The 17422-nt window shown below is 37.2% G+C and overlaps 1 protein-coding gene across 1 annotated transcript in view; it reads left to right on the forward strand.

Moving 5' to 3' along the window:
- unc13c (unc-13 homolog C (C. elegans)) overlaps positions 1-17422 on the forward strand; it is a 141785-nt gene that overhangs the window by 35546 nt on the left and 88817 nt on the right. Inside the window, exons 7-10 of the mRNA XM_088640914.1 lie at positions 666-885; positions 3487-3714; positions 7824-7965; positions 17146-17315. Of these exons, the coding sequence (XP_088497040.1) occupies positions 666-885; positions 3487-3714; positions 7824-7965; positions 17146-17315 (760 nt within the window). The remainder of the gene's footprint in view (positions 1-665; positions 886-3486; positions 3715-7823; positions 7966-17145; positions 17316-17422) is intronic.

Below are 17422 nucleotides of genomic sequence, written 5' to 3' on the forward strand. Positions count from 1 at the left end.
TTTGATTAGGTATACAGTAAATAGTGTATCTAGTATATACATTATACAGTACTGTACATCTCTTAAGAACTGCTTCTGCCAATACCCCATTTGAATTTAAACTAATAAACCTTAATAGGTACATCATTTCATCCACTGGAGATAGGTATCGCTATTGTTAAAGCAATTTAAGGGACTAAATTAAATTCTGTGGTCTTCATTGAGTCAAAAGGAAAATATTGGAGGGTAGGCATTATGGGACGTTAAAAAGTGAAAAAAGAAAACATAACAATCCATATACAGTAAATGAGATTCTAAAAGTTTCAAGTTCACATAGACTTGAACAAGTATTCAAGCATTTTACAGCATTTTACTTATATATCATTGTGGTGGCATTTGGAGCCACTTATATTAAAGTTCTTTTCTTTCTGCTTCAACTTGTAGTAAAATAATTTCGAATGCTGTTCCTATCTGCAATGTAAAGAGCCAGAGAGAGCGGATTGAAATCTCTGAAAAGTTTATTTTTCCTGGGAAAAGACCATTTTATGTAGCTTATGTCTTGGAAAATAGGATCTCTGTATACCACCAATAAAGAGCTATACCCTTGCACTGCCTTGTACTTGTACGACCACATGATATTGTGTGGAAGAAGGTAACATGCTTCATTTAATCTTCTCTTATTTCAGAAACTGCACGTCTTCAAGAAAACGTTGCAAGCCTTAATTTATCCAATTTCATCAACCACACCTCACAACTTTGAAGTCTGGACAGCAACAACTCCCACCTACTGCTATGAATGTGAGGGCCTACTGTGGGGAATTGCCAGGCAGGGTATGCGCTGCACTGAATGTGGTGTCAAATGTCACGAAAAATGCCAGGATCTCCTAAATGCTGACTGTTTACAGCGTGAGTATTTTATGTAATCTTGCTTCTGGCTTGTTCAAACTGGTCTGTCACCTGTTCAAATAGGAATGTGAAGAGCTGTCCTCTATTTACATATACAGCTAAATATAGCTGGTCTATAAGGAATCCAAAAGCATGCTAACAAGAAATCATGCATTGTAAGTGTCATTTTTACTGCAGTCTAAGTGGCACAGAAATGGTTTGTTAGAGACCATTTGTCAGGAAGTCGGATTTGTAAGGGAATATGTCACAGAGCACTCTGCCGGAAAAGACACAGCTGCAGCTGAATCTGACCTTTTCAATAGAATTTCATCAAGATTCTGAAGATCCATTTTATTTTGATCTGCATAAAGTAATAAAATGAATTAGATGCTTTATATACAATTATTCACATTGCAAGAGCACCATTCAAGCACATTCAAGAACTTGCTGCAACAAGATGTTCTCTATTTTGTTTGCAGAAAACCTTTAACCCTAGTCCATACTGATTTTTGCCTCTATTATAGCATATTTATTATTTATTTATACATCATAGGTTGTATGTTTTTACCTAAACTCATTAAGAATGTATATTTCTTTAAATAATTGTTTATCATACAGTACACCATGATCTGTGATTAAAAAATATAAGTAATAGTAGTTTCTATTTTGTACTGTTATGGCCTAGTAGTTTCTACATACAGTGTCTACATATATCTGTGTCTTATTTCAAAATAGTAATGTTAATTTATTGGGTACTCTGTCCTAAAATTTAATGGTGCTGACATTATGTTAAAAGCGATATAGCAAATATTTTAAAAGATTTGTGCTTGTCTTATATGTGATTCCAATACATGAAATAGCTTGAGTTCAGACACTGGTCTAGTTTCTCAAGGTATTTTGTTGGTTAGTTTGTGATAGAAAAAATAATGCTGGAATCCCACTCTTAGTATATCCATAAATCAACTGTTATTATGACACTATGAATTCCTAACTGTAATTTTTTCTGTACTTTGGAAATGGTGGCTCTGCTATTTTTCTTTCTGCTACAGTCTATTCAGATGCAAAAATTTAAATAAAAACATAAAACAATAGACTTTTGCTGGCTAGGTCTTAAATTTCATATGTGATTATAATGTGGTTAATGGGGTCTTCTCCCTCAGTTTATGTAATCCCTGTTTTAACTAAATAAGTCTATTGAGAACAAAGTTTAATTTATAGTACAAACCTGGAGAGAGACAGTACCCAGTTACAGAGAAGGGCTTTTACTGGAATGGTCTGAATCAAGTACATTTCTCAAAGGTACAGCAATAGGGCCCCATCTGAATCCTCATTCCTCTCAACCCTACTGGACACTGCTGCCTTAAATCGCACACTTCTGCAAATAATTTGACAAGATAAAACTAAACAGAACATCACTGATCAAAAAATAAAGTGGTATTTCTTCCACAGAACTTCATTTACTCATTTTTTGTTTACCAAAGTCAATGATCATTTTATTGATATTGTGTTCGTTGATCAAGCAGTGGAATTCTGGTAGTCGATTATTCATTGAAAGTGGAGGCCGCTACTTTAATATTACTTATGGAACCCAAGTGGTTTTTTTTTATTGCTGTGATGCATCTTTTTCCTTCTTTACTGAGTTTCTTGTTTGAAGTACACTTGAGAGATACAGTAGGCTGTTAAAGGGAGCTCTAGAATAAATGAGAAGAGGTCATTAGTTCTGCATTGAGATGTTTCTCTGATAGAATAAAAAGATTTAGTTCTATATCAAAAGAAGGATCTTTTTACCTATATCATTTGGGAAATAAAAGAAATCACTGGTTTTGTATAAAAGAATTGAACATTAGCTTCCGAGTTATCTGAAGAGACAGGAACCAGATGCTAAAATTTTGGTTATTTTTTCACATGCTTAAAAACTTTTTTTGTGCTAAACACTCTTGTATATAAATCTGTTTCAGGCACAGGCCCAAAGCACTACTTCACCCTGGATGGGACACGGGTCCTTTACAGGGAATGCACACACATTTGATCATACATGCATGCTAAGGACTATTTAGAATACTAATTAACCTACTGTAGATAGCATGTCTTTGGACTGTGGAACGAAAGCAAAGTACCCAGGGAAAACCAATCCGAGTGCAGGAAAAACATGCAAACTCCAGGAGGTGTAAGTCAAAAACATGAGCCAAGTTAAACATGAATCAAACTACTGTGCAGAGGGAATCTCATTTCTTATTCTTTCTGAAATAATTTTTGACTGTTTAAATTAAGGCTTACAGTTCATTAGTTGCTTAAAAGATGTTTGTTACCTACTTGCTTGATGAACACTAAAAAGGTGCTTATGACGTATACTGTATATGATTAGCTAATTGAGCCTTTCATATAAAAGGTATCAGGGATTGATTTTGACAGTTCCATTCAGTAAAGTGATAGTTTTTGCTTATATTCAGCCAGATCCAAACAATTCAGTGTCATTTTTAAAGTAACTTTTTTGGAAATAACTGCGGTGAAACTTGTGGTGGAAGGCAACCTGGGCAATACATTCACACATACTGTATGCTGCTAAAATACTTTATTCAGACTTTGGTGTGTTTGAATAAGTTTTTTTTTTCTCTCCTATAGGGGCTGCAGAAAAAAGCTCCAAGCATGGGGCAGAGGACAAAACCCAAAACATTATCATGGCAATGAAGGAGAGGATGAAAATCAGAGAGAGGAACAGACCGGAGGTGTTTGAGCTGATTCAGGATATGTTTCAGATATCAAAGGAGGACTTTTCACAGCACTTGAAAACAGCAAAGCAGAGTGTATTGGAAGGCACATCAAAATGGTCGGCCAAAATCACCATTACAGGTACCCACTTTTATCTTAACCTTAAAGAATTGAAGGCCCTCTGAGAGACTTTGGCTACAAATACAGCATCACCTTCACAACACCCAGCAAGAAACAGGTCTTAAGCATTTTCTCAGAATTGATCCTGCCTGTAAAAGAATATAATGCATGTGGCAGGCCATATCTGTATTATAGTTTCTTTGTTTCAATGAGCAGAAGAATCTTTTATGACCCTCACACTGAAGAGTATAAAACAAATATCTAAGAGAACCAAGAGAAAATAGGTGAAACAAGGACTTGATTTTCAAATGACATTGTTTTTCAAATGAGCAAATTCATAAGAAGAGTTACATTAATCTTCCATTGGATGTGAATCTTGACCAGTACATTCCCAGGCAACCTAGGTGCTCCTATTTTTTCTACGCTACCAACTGTACAATCTTAACGGTTTGCTCAGCCCTACATCATGTTTCTCTGAAGACATTTGAAAAGGTTTAAGACCAGTTTGTTGATGACAGGAACCATGTCTTGTGATCCAGTACGATCTTCAGTAAAAAATGCTATTGTTCATCATTCACCCACGATTTTTAAGGCGATTGAAGTACTGTATGTGCTGCCAGTTATTGACATAACCCATACAGCCTGAGGGCAGATCTGTAGGAATGTGATGGGCAGATGCCTGTGAAACTGCTCATTACCGACCAAGTCAGACTTCTCCGATAGGAATGTCTGAAACTGCCTGTGATTCTTGCCTTTTGCCCTTTTTGACACATTTAGCAACCACAGCTGTAACAGTTTCCATTTTCAGTAATTTCTCACAAAAGCTTCTTGATATACTAAGGTGGTGTATGTTATACCTTCCTATTTAATTCACCCCCTATTTGTTTGTTTGTTTCACCACACATGGAAGGTGTTACATTGATTAAGCAAGCTTTTAATTCTCGCCAGAATTCCAATGGTATTCATACACTGCTTACTTTCAGGTTTCAGAGCATTCAGAAGTACTGTACTTCCATAGCTTTCAGATCTGCATCCACACTGCTGATGAAAGTCCTAACTGAGCCATATCAGCAATATCAGTGCTGACATCAACAGCAAGACTAAATGCCACAAACTGTCTTGATTTTTCAAGGAGCTGATCTTGAATATTGGCAGCTAGATCATTCACTCAGCTGCAGTATTTCTTGAAAGGCTGACATTAACAAATTCACATCTCTTTTTGTTTAAAACAATACCCGTGGCTTAAACATGCAGTGCCTCATGAAAAAAAAAATCCTTTAATGCTTTTGCAGTTAGTTAGCTCGCTTTAACTGCATCATTTTCCTGTCATTGCCTTTAATCATCCACCCATCCTTTTTCTGATCGCTTGTTCTCATACAAGGACTTTCATACATACAATACAAGCTGTATGCCAACAGCCTTATCACCTTGCAACTCACAACTGGCAACCCATTGAAGCTAAGCAGGTGTGAGCCTGGTCAGTACCTGGATGGGAGACCTCCTGGGAAAAACTAAGGTTGCTGCTGGAAGAAGTAATAGATAGGCCAGTAGGGGGTGCTCACCCTGTAGTCTGGATGGGACGTAATGCCCCAGTATAGTGAGGGGAACAAAGGCACTGTCCTTCGGATGAGATCTACAGTAAAAGTGAGGTCCTAACTCTCTGTGGTCATTAAAAATCCCAGGATGTTTTTTGAAAAGATTAGGGGTGTTATCCCGGCATCCTGGCCAAATTTCCCATTGGCCTTCTAATAATTCCCATCTCTGAATTGGCTTCATCACTCTGTTCTCCTCCCCACTGATAGCTGATGTGGGGTGTGCGTTCTGGCGCACTATGGGTGTCACATCATTTAGGTGGGGCTGCACAGTCTCCAGAAAAGTGCTATACAAGTGTAAAGAATTATTATTATTAAGGGTCACGAGGAAGCTTGAACCTTTTCCGGCAGGTAATGGGCACAAAGTGAGACACACCCTGGATCGCAAGGCACACACGCTTAACCTACAGACAATTAACCTACGAGTACAGTACAGTATGTCTTTGGATTGTGGGGAGTGAACAGATCACCCAGAAGAAACCAGGAACATTGGCTGAACATAAAAACTCCACACAAATAGCACCCAAGGTCCAAATTCGAACCCAGGGCTCCAGCAGTGCGACGCAGCAGTGCTAACTACTGTGCCACTATGCCACCCCTTGTTTAATCCTGCCTTTCTGAAATCCAAGGTTTCCTGCAACTCGGCTCTTTTTCCTGTCTTCTTTCTTTCTCAGTGTTCCATATTTCTCTTTGTTTCATTACGGTGCGTCACGTGAATTTCTTTCAGCACTGAAATATTTTCTTTTCCACCCTAAAAAAATTTAAAAATTTTTCTTTGTGATCGCCAAATGAGTACCCCTTTACCTGTCGTTTTTGAAGCAGCCTGCTTTCTTTGTCTACTTTTCTTTTTTCATCATGCCTCCACTTAATACTTGTGTGCAGTGCAGTTTCGACACAGAGGTTCATGCACGTAGGCATACCTCACACATGTCCTTGTGTCATCCGTTTTACAGTATCATCTGATTCAGATCATGAACATGTACAAAACCATGCTAAATAAAATAGTATAGGGCCACATTATATAATAGTTCAGGTGGGTAGCTGCGTTAGAATGAGTAGGCTGCAAAGGAACAAGTAATAGGTTTATTCCATGCTGAAAAAAAGAAGAAAGAAAACACAATGTTTCGGCCGTGGAGCCTTCTTCAGGTGTGAGAGGCTCTCACACCTGAAGAAGGCTCCACGGCCAAAACGTTGGGTTTTATTTCTTCTTTTTTTCAACATGGAATAAACCACTTTATATAACAGCAAGCAAACCATACAGCAGACCCCTTAAAAAGGGCCACAGGTTTGACATTGCTGATATACTTCTTGTTTAGAGATTTTTGCCACCAAGGAGTTGCACTTCTGCTGTGTGATCTCAAAGAGAAACCTTTTCAGTGTGACTAATTTACTATTTTTAAGAAAGGAATATTATTTGGAGAGCCATATTGACCGTGCTGTTTATTGTATTGAGGCTCTGCTGTTTCACTCAATCCACAAGTACAGGAATGTGTAATTTCCCATTTTCTCAAGGTTGCTGTGAGCCCTGTGCTATTAAAGCTGATGTGAAAGCAGCCATCTGCCTTTAGTTTCTGTTCAGATAAAAATCTCACAAGATAAATTGGCAACTCCCTGTCTCTGCAAGATGTGTTTCAACCCATCAGCTGTACACTACATGTCCTGTAACAAACATATTGAAAGGATTAGAAGTGTCTTCTGCTGGTACATAATACTGAACACCTGTGTGTTCTGAACCTGAGGTCTTGCAAACAGCTTATTCACAGGCTGTATTGGAGAGCCAAAAAGTAACATTACGCTGTAAAGGGGCATGTCTGGTGTCACTGTAACAAAATCAAATGCTTGTTTTGAGCTAAGGGGGATTGTATTGTTCTGTTCCATAAAGAGGAAAGGAAGACGATTTAAATCAATTCTGGTTTCCACCAGTAATCTCCCGCTCTAATCTGGTGTAGAGGACAGCCAGGGTATTGGTTTCCATCATGATGTTCACCAGGTGTGCAGCTCTGCTGTGGTCTCCATGGCAACAGAGCCCAGCAAGGCAGAAATCGAATTGCAGCATCATTTGGCTGCACCTGTTGTGGTTTTTTATGGCTTTGCTAAAAATAAGTTATTCCCACAACCACACTATTTTCATTATAGATACATGTAAACAGTAATAACTGCTCGATGTGGCATACCATATTTACATAAATATATATAATGAATGAAATCAGATTCTATCCTATTCAGGGATAGAGGATAGGGATGAAATTCTACAGCCACACTATTACAGTTTAATGTGTCTGTTAATCCTCTCTCATACTGTAGATTCATTTGTTGAAGAACTTTGGTGTACTCCAGCTAAACTTCTATCACTTTGCAAAAATACTGTATGTGATTATCATTGCCATATTTCTTCTTGAGGTACTAAGAACATTTTGAGGAGATATCATTGGCAGTTTTTTTTTCTGTAAAGAAAAAAGTGAAACCCCTTTAGGTCAGTTTGAACCACCAGCAATTGATTTTCTCGGGGTCTGTTGTAACATCCTCTCTCATTCACAGTCCTGTGCGCTCAGGGCTTACAGGCCAAGGACAAGACAGGCTCCAGTGATCCATATGTTACTGTGCAAGTTGGCAAGACCAAAAGGAGAACAAAAACCATCTTTGGTAACCTCAACCCTGTCTGGGATGAAAAATTCCACTTGTAAGTATATCTGTTCCTCGTTTCGTTTTGGCCATTCAGGTAAAAATGTTGTAAAATCAAATATTTGAGCACAAAAGGAAAAAATGAATTGTAAAATACTGAACAAAACAATTACAATATTTTATATATATGTATATGACTGATTATGAAACGTTTAATTTTAAAATAATAATGTTCAGATTGGTGATTTTCAAAATCTGCCCTTACGAACACCTCCAAGCACTTTTTTCCCCATCATGACTGATTGCCCATTTATTTTCAAAGGCAACATTATAATTGTGAGAGTGTTCATGGTAAGACAGTGCTTGGAACTCTGAAAATGAGGAATGCAATGAAGAGCCATTTGTCGGATTTATGGCTTCAACTATAAGAAAACTGGAACATTTCTTTTCATGCTTTTGAAGTTAACTGCATTGCCTTTTGTATCCCGAGTCCACCTCAGTCATTTGAAAAACACAATTCTGCGGAGTGGAGTAATTGAACGTAAATTTTCCTGCAGCGAGAATATCATACCAAGACAGCATGCCTATTCATAATGCATGTACTTTATGAAATCCAAAGAAATAAAAACACAACGGACATAAAGTATTCATGTCCTTTCCATTTAAAAGTTTTTTTTTTTAAATGCAAACTCTTTAATTCTTCATGGTCTATATATTTTTCTACAACCTGTAAGTGGTGACCTGATCTTTATAGACTTTGTGCCCCAGAATTTGTCTTCTCTTTAGGTTATTATTTTTAAAGATTTTAGCCATTGTCATGCAATAGCATCTCCTTTTCGTAGTGTCATGCAGTGATACAATCTAGATTTTGTGTTTATATATATTTCATAACACCATCAGATTCCTAAGATTAAAATGTTTTTCAGACCCTGGATTTGTAATTCTTTAATTTCTCATGGCAAGTGGTTATAAAACACAAAATATTTATTTCCTTATCTTGCAGTCCTGAGTTTAGGTTGTTAGCTACTTATCAGATATTCTCTGGTCTCTTGTTTTACAGTTCAGCATTCTGTGTGACTTTCTTTGTTGGTTGGTTTGGTTTTTGTTAGACAGTAGAGAGAGAAGTGTCTGGGGAGCTGTTAGAATGTGTTACAAGAAGAAGCAATCAGTTACTGATTTTGTTATGGAGGACTTTTATTCTTTCGACAATTCAATGTTAATTGCAAGTCATACAGGATGAAAGGGTTTAGTAGTGCCGGCCAAGGACAGTCTGAATCACTCAGACATCCGCTGTTCAACACTGTATAGATTTATATTATTCCCTGGTGATCACCTCTTTACAAATAAGCACTCTGTCTGATTTTTATATGTAATATAATGTCAATAACATTGAAATGTATGATGCTGCATTCTGCTATATTGAGCATCAAAATGTACAGTATTTCCAAATTTAGTTTGAGTGATTTGTGAAAAAATGCTTATTTTGTCTAAAGTTATACAACCTGATTTAAAAAAATGAAACTTGAAAGCCGCTCTTTTTTTTCCTCTTCTTTTAAAACAATTTATTCTCTCCATATGACCAGTGCAACCTTGGACATTATCTCTCTCGTTAATTTTCTCTGTAAATGCCATTTCAGCTTCTTCACATAAATCCCCAGCGTTTGGTTGCATTAATGGGCCCTTTTTCTTTGCCCAGGAGAAAACCAAACAAAAAATCTTGTAATAAATATTAGCATACGAAAAAGGGATACCCATATCTGAGTGATATCCGCCCTTAATAATTAAATGTTAGTGGTTACTGTCTCTTTTTAAAGTGTTCTTATTTCTCTCAACACTCCGTGCTCTATGTACAGGCCAGATAATCTCCCTATTTCTAGACCCTTTGACCTTTTATCCAGATTGACTGTTCTTAATGTACCAATATATCTGGTATTCAATTAAGAAAAGAAGATGAGAAATGACCTGGAGAGAGTAGAAAGTGGTTTTCTGGAACAGGAGATCACAGTTCATTAAAGGGGTCTTTATTTCTCTTTATGCTGTCAGCTAAGCCTGTGGTTACATTTGCCTAATGCATCTTCAGCTGTTAGATTAAGCAAAGATGTTCTCACAGTGTTGTTCCATAGTAAGTAGTATTGTAGGTAATACTAACTGTGGTGCACCAGGAATTGTTTAGGTCAATTTTGTGAAGACATCACAGCTATTTTTCACTTTTATATTTCACCTGAATTTAGAAAACATAACATTTTAATTGAAATTTTTGCAATGGCCACTGGCATTTCAGATATTAACTTTGAGGCATGATGAGTTATGCACATGACAGTTACCAGCAAGAGGAGGCTATTTGACTATCAAGTCTGTTTGGCAGTTAGTAGCTAATTAATCCAAAGATCTAACCCAGCCTTTAATATATGAAAATTAAATTCCTCCTATCATCGTATCAAGTGCTTCACGATGGCCACATTTTTTAAAGTAGCCTATGCAAGTAGGCTTTCATTCCCACAATAAATGAAATATAATGAGACACAATATATTTGGGTTTGTTGTATGGGACAGGGCTACAATGCTGTGAATGTGCCTCATAGCACACAAATTTTATATTGATTATAGAAAGGAAGACACCACTACAACACATACTGTAGATCACTGTTTCTGGCTGTCCACAGTACACTTCAGATTTTCATCTCTGAGGATAGGGATTAAAATGTAAGCCAAATAAAATACATTAAATGGATTTTGCCAGCAGCCGTATCACTGTGCAACTCACAACTGGCAGCCCACTGAAGCTAAGCAGATGTGAGTCTGGTCAGTACCTGGATTGGAGACCTGGGAAGAACTAAGGTTGCTGCTGGAAGAGGTATTAGTGGAGCCAGCAGGGGGCACTCACTCTGCAGTCCATGTGGGTCCTAATGCCCCAGTATAGTGACAGGGACACTATACTGTAAACAGGCGCCATCCTTCGGATGAGACGTAAAACTGAGGTCCTGACTCTCTGTGGTCAATAAAAATCCCAGGGCGTTTCTCGAAAAGAGTAGGGGTGTAGCCAAATTTCCCACTGGCCCTTACCAATCATGGCCTCCTAATAATCCCCATCTATGAATTGGCTTCATTACTCTGCTCTCCTCCCCACTGATAGCTGATGTATGGTGAGCGTTCTGGCGCACTATGGCTGCCGTCGCATCATCCAGGTGGGGCTGCACATTGGTGGTGGTGGAGGAGAATCCCCATTACCTGTAAAGTGGAGTGGAGTGTCCAGAAAAAGCGCTATATAAGTGTAAGCAATTATTATTATTATTATTATTATTATTATTATTATTATTATTATTATTATTATTATTTTACCAGTTTCAGGGTATTTACCACTGCCTTGTGTAAGCCAAAAGATTGCTAAGAAAACAGGTTTGGAACATTCACAGTTAAGAAGCTGATTTGTCAAAGTTCTTATTGTCTCATTATACTGATTTATTAGTTCTTTATGTAAACCCATAGCATTCCTCATGGCTTGATTAATCCTGGAGGCTTTTAGACGTTATGGTAATAAGTCATATAAAACAAACTCAGCCAATCTCCACAAATAAGAAGCACACTTGACATGGTTTAGAAAAGCATCCTGTTGCTTTTGTGTTCTTTGTTACTCATTAACACAGCCAAGCTATGTTAATAATTTTAATGGGTTATCTCATATTCCATTTAATCTCAAACAGTACTTTGAATTGAAGTCCCTTTTTAGGATTGCCAAGGGCAGGTAGGAGAGGGTGTATTGTTTGGTAATCAACTCCAAAATAAATGTAAATATGTCCAATATGCATGTCAGATTGTCCTAAAGAGATATGTGCATGTGTTTCTGTAGGGCCACTCAGAGTATGTAGGGTTGGAGAGAGCCATTTGCAAAGACACCCTGAAGAAAATTATTTTTGAGTCATTAGTTTTAATGTTAGTAAACCACAATTGAAGCAAGCAAATGGATCACTGTTGCATTGCCACATTGTTTCACAAATGAAAAATTGTTTAATGGCTCAAACAGCATGTCTTTTTTCTTTGCAACTGCAGAGCTAGCAAAACAATTGAGATGCACATTGATTCAGTTATGAGACTCCTAGGTGATCATTTTTTTTGCTTTGCTTTGAAGGCAGGCAGAAGGACAATTATTTTAACCTCCATAGGCCTATGGGGCTGTCTGCATTTGAATTCTGTCCTCAGACTACAACGCACTTAATGTTTCATGAAACAGAAGTTGCTTCTTCTGGAAGACAATGGTATTTTAAATTTCTGTGCATTCAGGATCTCAGATTCACCTTTGAAGCCAAGAATTTCAGCGCAAACTACTTTGAAAGGAAAAAAAAACATTCAGAAATAGTAATACTCAATATCTCAGTATCAAAAACAACATCTGAAAAGTAAGTCATAGGATTCTAGAATGCACCCTGTTCATTCTTTCCACTGGTTTTGTTTTTTTAAGATAGAAAATAGTGGAGGACACTGCAGTGCTGCATAGCTGAGGCTGCCTTAGAAAGAACATGTCCTTTGCTGCCTGCAGCCTTGAGGCATACAGTATACTGTACCAGTACAAAGATAAGCTCTGATACGTTTCTTCAGTGGATTCCTTACCAAGGAGCGCATATCTGGCTAGAGTTTAGCATGTTATAATGTGCAGATATTGAAACTTAATGTAGGACCTCTGATAAAAAAAAAACAGTTCCGAATGTGAAGATGATAATCTTTGCGACGCAAACATAGTTATTGTTTTTGCAAAATGGTAAATCACATGCTTAAAAGGATTCAGAGAGAAAATGCAGTAAATATGCTGGTGGAATCCAATAGGCAATTATAGAAATGCAACATTATTCCACTATTCCACTGTATTTCCACTAATATACAGTAATCCTGTCTTTTTCCTGGTGCACAGAATTGGGTTTAGGAGAATTTTAATGAAAACAATGAGTTGTATTTTAATTTTGAGCATTAAATTGATGATTGTTTTGAGTTGGTGATTCTATGAGGAAAGATTGTAAGTTTCCCACATTGCACAAGAAAGATTACAGAAACATGAGGCCCTTAAGCTAGTCTGCTTTGGTTACTAATAGCTACAGGTAAGTGATGCAGGGATCTTATACAGCTGTTTTTTCAAAGAAGTCAGGGCATCAGCTACCCAGAATGCCTGGGTAGCTTGTTCCAAACTAATAAAATCCTTTTTGTAAAAATATCCTGCTGTTCCTAGTTTAAAATGCAATTCCTGTTTGTTTTGACTTGAGTCGTGCAGTTCACGTGTCACAACCTATGCTGAATAACCCATTCAGGCTGACTTTGTCAATGCTTCTCAGGATTTTGATAACTTGAATCACATCCCCAAACAGTTTTCTCTGTTCAAGACTAAAATAAAACGTTTCGTTGGGGCTGTCAAGATAGAATCTTCCTTTTATGTCAATGAATGTGTCTGGTTGATCTTCTCTGAACTGATTCCAGATCTGCAGTACCTTTTTGTAATGTGATGATCAAAAATGCAGCAGTTTTCTAGTTTCTAGACAAACTCTAGCCCTCCTTAACCGATTGTGACTTTACCTCATGGTATTCGCGCTAGCCTGTTCTTTATTCTTTTCATAAGGTAAATACAGTACATTTCATTTATAACAGGACAAGATGAAAGTGGAGCACAAATAATTAATGAGAAACAAATGTCATATGGTCTTTTGGTGTTTTTAGAGGCCTGGCTTTATGCAATTACTACAGTGGGATCCCATCTGGAATTCTAGTTCTTTTATTGCCGGCTTCCAAGATAATTACTTCTCTCCACTTTAAGTCTTCCCCTTACTGTTCTTGTAGTTAAGGCACTGCATATTCCTCATTATTCATTCACTTTTCTAACTTCTACTACTTAGCACCCAGGTTGCTTAAAGCACTAACACTTTCTTGAAATCCTGACAAGCACTAACACTCTCTAACTGTCCCCCCACCCTCCCTGGGAATCTGAACTGTCTTTATCTATCATGTGGAATATTTAAATGATTCAGTATGCCCACATGAAAACCTAAGTCTTTTTCATAAGTAACTTGTTCAGTTTCAGTGTTTCCCATTTTATATTTATAGCTTTATTTTTTATTTTTTTATATACACAGTAACACTCTACAGTTCTGTACATAAAATGTCAATTACAATTACTGATTTTGATTTTGTTGTTTTTTGATGGAGATGGTTCTAAATTAGGAATGCAGGGGGTTGTTTCTTTCCTTCAATTTTAATTTCTCCCCCCGCAGGCAGAAGGACTGGTTGGAGTAGTGAATTACATTTCTGAAATCCAACACCTACTGTACCTTTAAAATCACTGAAGATTAAAATGCATCTGCTGAATGCAATCCACAGCACTGTACTGAAGCTTCAGCAGTGACTGCTGTTTTTTTATAAGGCCTCTTTGAAATCCATTAAATACATTTCCCATAGTAGTCAACAGTTTTTTTCCTATCAAATTGAGCAAAGATTTTTTTTTCAGAGGATGGAAGGATTTATCCCCAAGTCAAACATGGATGATTTTTCTAAACATTGGTGTGTTCATTTAGGAGAGGAGAAAGAGCTGCCAACGAAGAGGCTTAATAAATGCTGGAAGCACCAATCTTTTTCAGTCTACTCCTTCCAAGACGTACTGTAATCCATGTCTTAAATGGAAAAATGAAGGCAGGGGCAGCAGTGCAGAGTAGCACTGCTGTTGTGCTATTGATTGCTGCCCTACTCAATTTGCTACAGAAAATGTCATGCTGTATAAAAAAGGTAGAATTCCAGGTCATTATTGACTACCATCGACAGTTACATGAAGTTACTGTTTTCAATGCTATTGTTGACTGTGCTGTAGTTAAACCCTTGACCAATGCTAGAAACATAACAAGAAGGTAATTCTTTCAAATGCATAAAATTGCCATGTTAATGTCTTTTCTCCATTTGTCTGCACATGCATTTATCTCATCAAGATTGCAGATAGCTTTCCTACCTAGGGTGTTTCAGTAATAAACAGCCTCCAGTATCTTAGGAACTCTGCTGCTTGCAAGCTCACTAAACTACTCTGCCTAAGCATATAACTCTTGTCTTGTGTAAATTGCATTGACTTCATGTGGAATTTAGAGTGGATTTTAAGGGTCATTTACTTGCATATAAGTTATTGAATAGTTTAGGTCCTGGTTACCTTAAAGAGTTATTGCATGAGAACAGTCCCAATGCTTATTCAGAGCTCTGCTGATTCAAATTTTCTTATTCTGCCTAAGACCAAGCTCCAAACAATGCTCGAGCATTTTGTTGTGCTTGCTCTGTCACTGTACAGTAACTTGTCCACATTTATCTGAGGCTCTGCAACCATTGATGTTAAAGACATGTTTTACTACTGTACATATTTTAATTCAGAATTTTGCTATACTGTTGATTTAATCGGATAAAATTATTTTTCTGTGATGTCCTTCAGTTAAGCCCTGTATGAATGTATAGTGCTATACACTTTTTGTAGTGTTCACGAAAAATGGTTTATTGTTCTTCTTAAAAAACTGCCAGTATGCTCTTACACAAGTGTCATATTCAATGCAAAAAATATTATTTTCCTCAAGAAAAGGCCTTCAGCAACATACTGTATAAGTTGACAAACCTCCCACACATAACTGCTATGAGGCATTAACTCTGTTCCATCTGATGGTCCCCTCCAACCTTCTTTCCTACTACTCTGCCTGGCATCTGTGTGCCCTGTGTCCACATTATCCCAAGGCCAGAATCTCTGAACATCACACCACTCAATGAGTAAGCAGAGCTGAGTACCGGAAAACCTTCCTTACAGTCATGCAGGGTTTTTTTATACAGGGCTTGAATTAACCCACTGGGCGTCTCTAATTGCAGCTACAGTACTGTACATACCATATATGACAGATATTTGCAGCCTGAGAGAAAACATAATCAAATGTGTGTCTTTATCTGTTTATTGATTTTCTTCTGAAATTGTTGTACTGTACTGTATATCTGTCCTTTTCTCCTTGATAAATAAAGCAAGGTGTCTATAGAACATTAGTAATAACTCCCTTGACGCTGTTCACATAATGCTGATTTCCTCTTGTGCTTATTACTATTATTATTTTTCATCTTCTGATTTTCAAAAGGTGCATATCCTTAGTGTTTAATGTTTCACTGAGTTGTGATTCTGATTCAAGATTCTTGATTTCAGTAGTGTCACTTAAAGGCCTAAGGCTGTATTTTTCCCCCAGAAAGAAGTTATTGGATTTGTGGTCCTGTACTGTATGTGAAGATACACACTTGGTTTTTGAAACTGTGTTTTATGGAAAGGTATTATGGCATCACTGTTATAATCTCTTAAGAGAAGACAGTTTTTTTCATTTTTGCATAACCATAAAAAGGCAATGGTTAGAACAGGCCATTAAATCCATAGGTGTATGTCATTTTGATTTGATCACAGCTTCAGGGTTACTCTTTTAAAGATCCTGGAATCCCCTCTTCCATAAAATATCCTGATAATTATCAGTGTAGGGAATTCACTTAATTTAAGATTAATTTTAAATAATGGTACAGTTGCCAAATGCACATTTTTTGGTTTAATTTGGAAAACAGCATATACAGTACTGTACAGCATATCAGTTCTGTTCAGATGATCTTTACAAAATATTGTATTTAGTTTTCAATTCAGGAGAATGTCACTTTTAAAGCATTCTGTCTTTATTAACTCTCACAGCTCATGCAATGGTTCAGCTTGGCAATAAGCATGGGAGTCTGTCAGTGACACACTCTGGCAGCTCACCCTGTTCACCCTGATCCCTGCTTTGTTTTTAATTCAAACCTTAGGTGTGAGGAATTGAGATATCAAAGTAGACGTCTTTAGATATGCAGTGCAATATATACATTTTGAAATGATAACTGATGGCAAGAATACTTTGTAATATCATATCATCATTTGACTTCCAGTAATTGCACACCGGTACAGTAACTGCTGCCTTAATTCCATTTTAAAATTCTAGTTACCTCTAACTTGGAGTCCAGGCAGCTAAAATACAAAACCATATGGATACCTTTCTGCGTAATGGATGTTCAACAATGGCCACTGCAAAACAATAATTGCTAATTAAGCTAATAAAGGTTATGCATAATATTCTCATGTGATCAGACAGAAATAACAAATTATTATACATTTATCACCATATTTCGTTCTGAATGTTCATTTAAACTTCATTATTCACCTTTATTTTCTGCCATTTGTATTGTGTTCCAGTGAATGCCACAACTCCACAGACAGAATAAAGGTGCGCGTGTGGGATGAGGACGATGATATCAAGTCTCGAGTAAAACAGCACTTCAAAAAGGAATCTGACGACTTTCTTGGACAAACAATAATAGAAGTGAGAACACTAAGCGGGGAAATGGACGTCTGGTATAACCTCGGTATGATCAAGAACCTCCTACTTTCTCTTGAAAAATCAGATTATGGTGATAGATAGAAAGAAACTCTTCAGTAACTTGACAGGTAAAGGCACTTACTACCTGAGCGC

The sequence above is a fragment of the Lepisosteus platostomus genome, chromosome 7, assembly GCF_059453375.1.
Source record: "Lepisosteus platostomus isolate fLepPlt1 chromosome 7, fLepPlt1.hap1, whole genome shotgun sequence".
Lineage (NCBI taxonomy): Eukaryota > Metazoa > Chordata > Actinopteri > Semionotiformes > Lepisosteidae > Lepisosteus > Lepisosteus platostomus.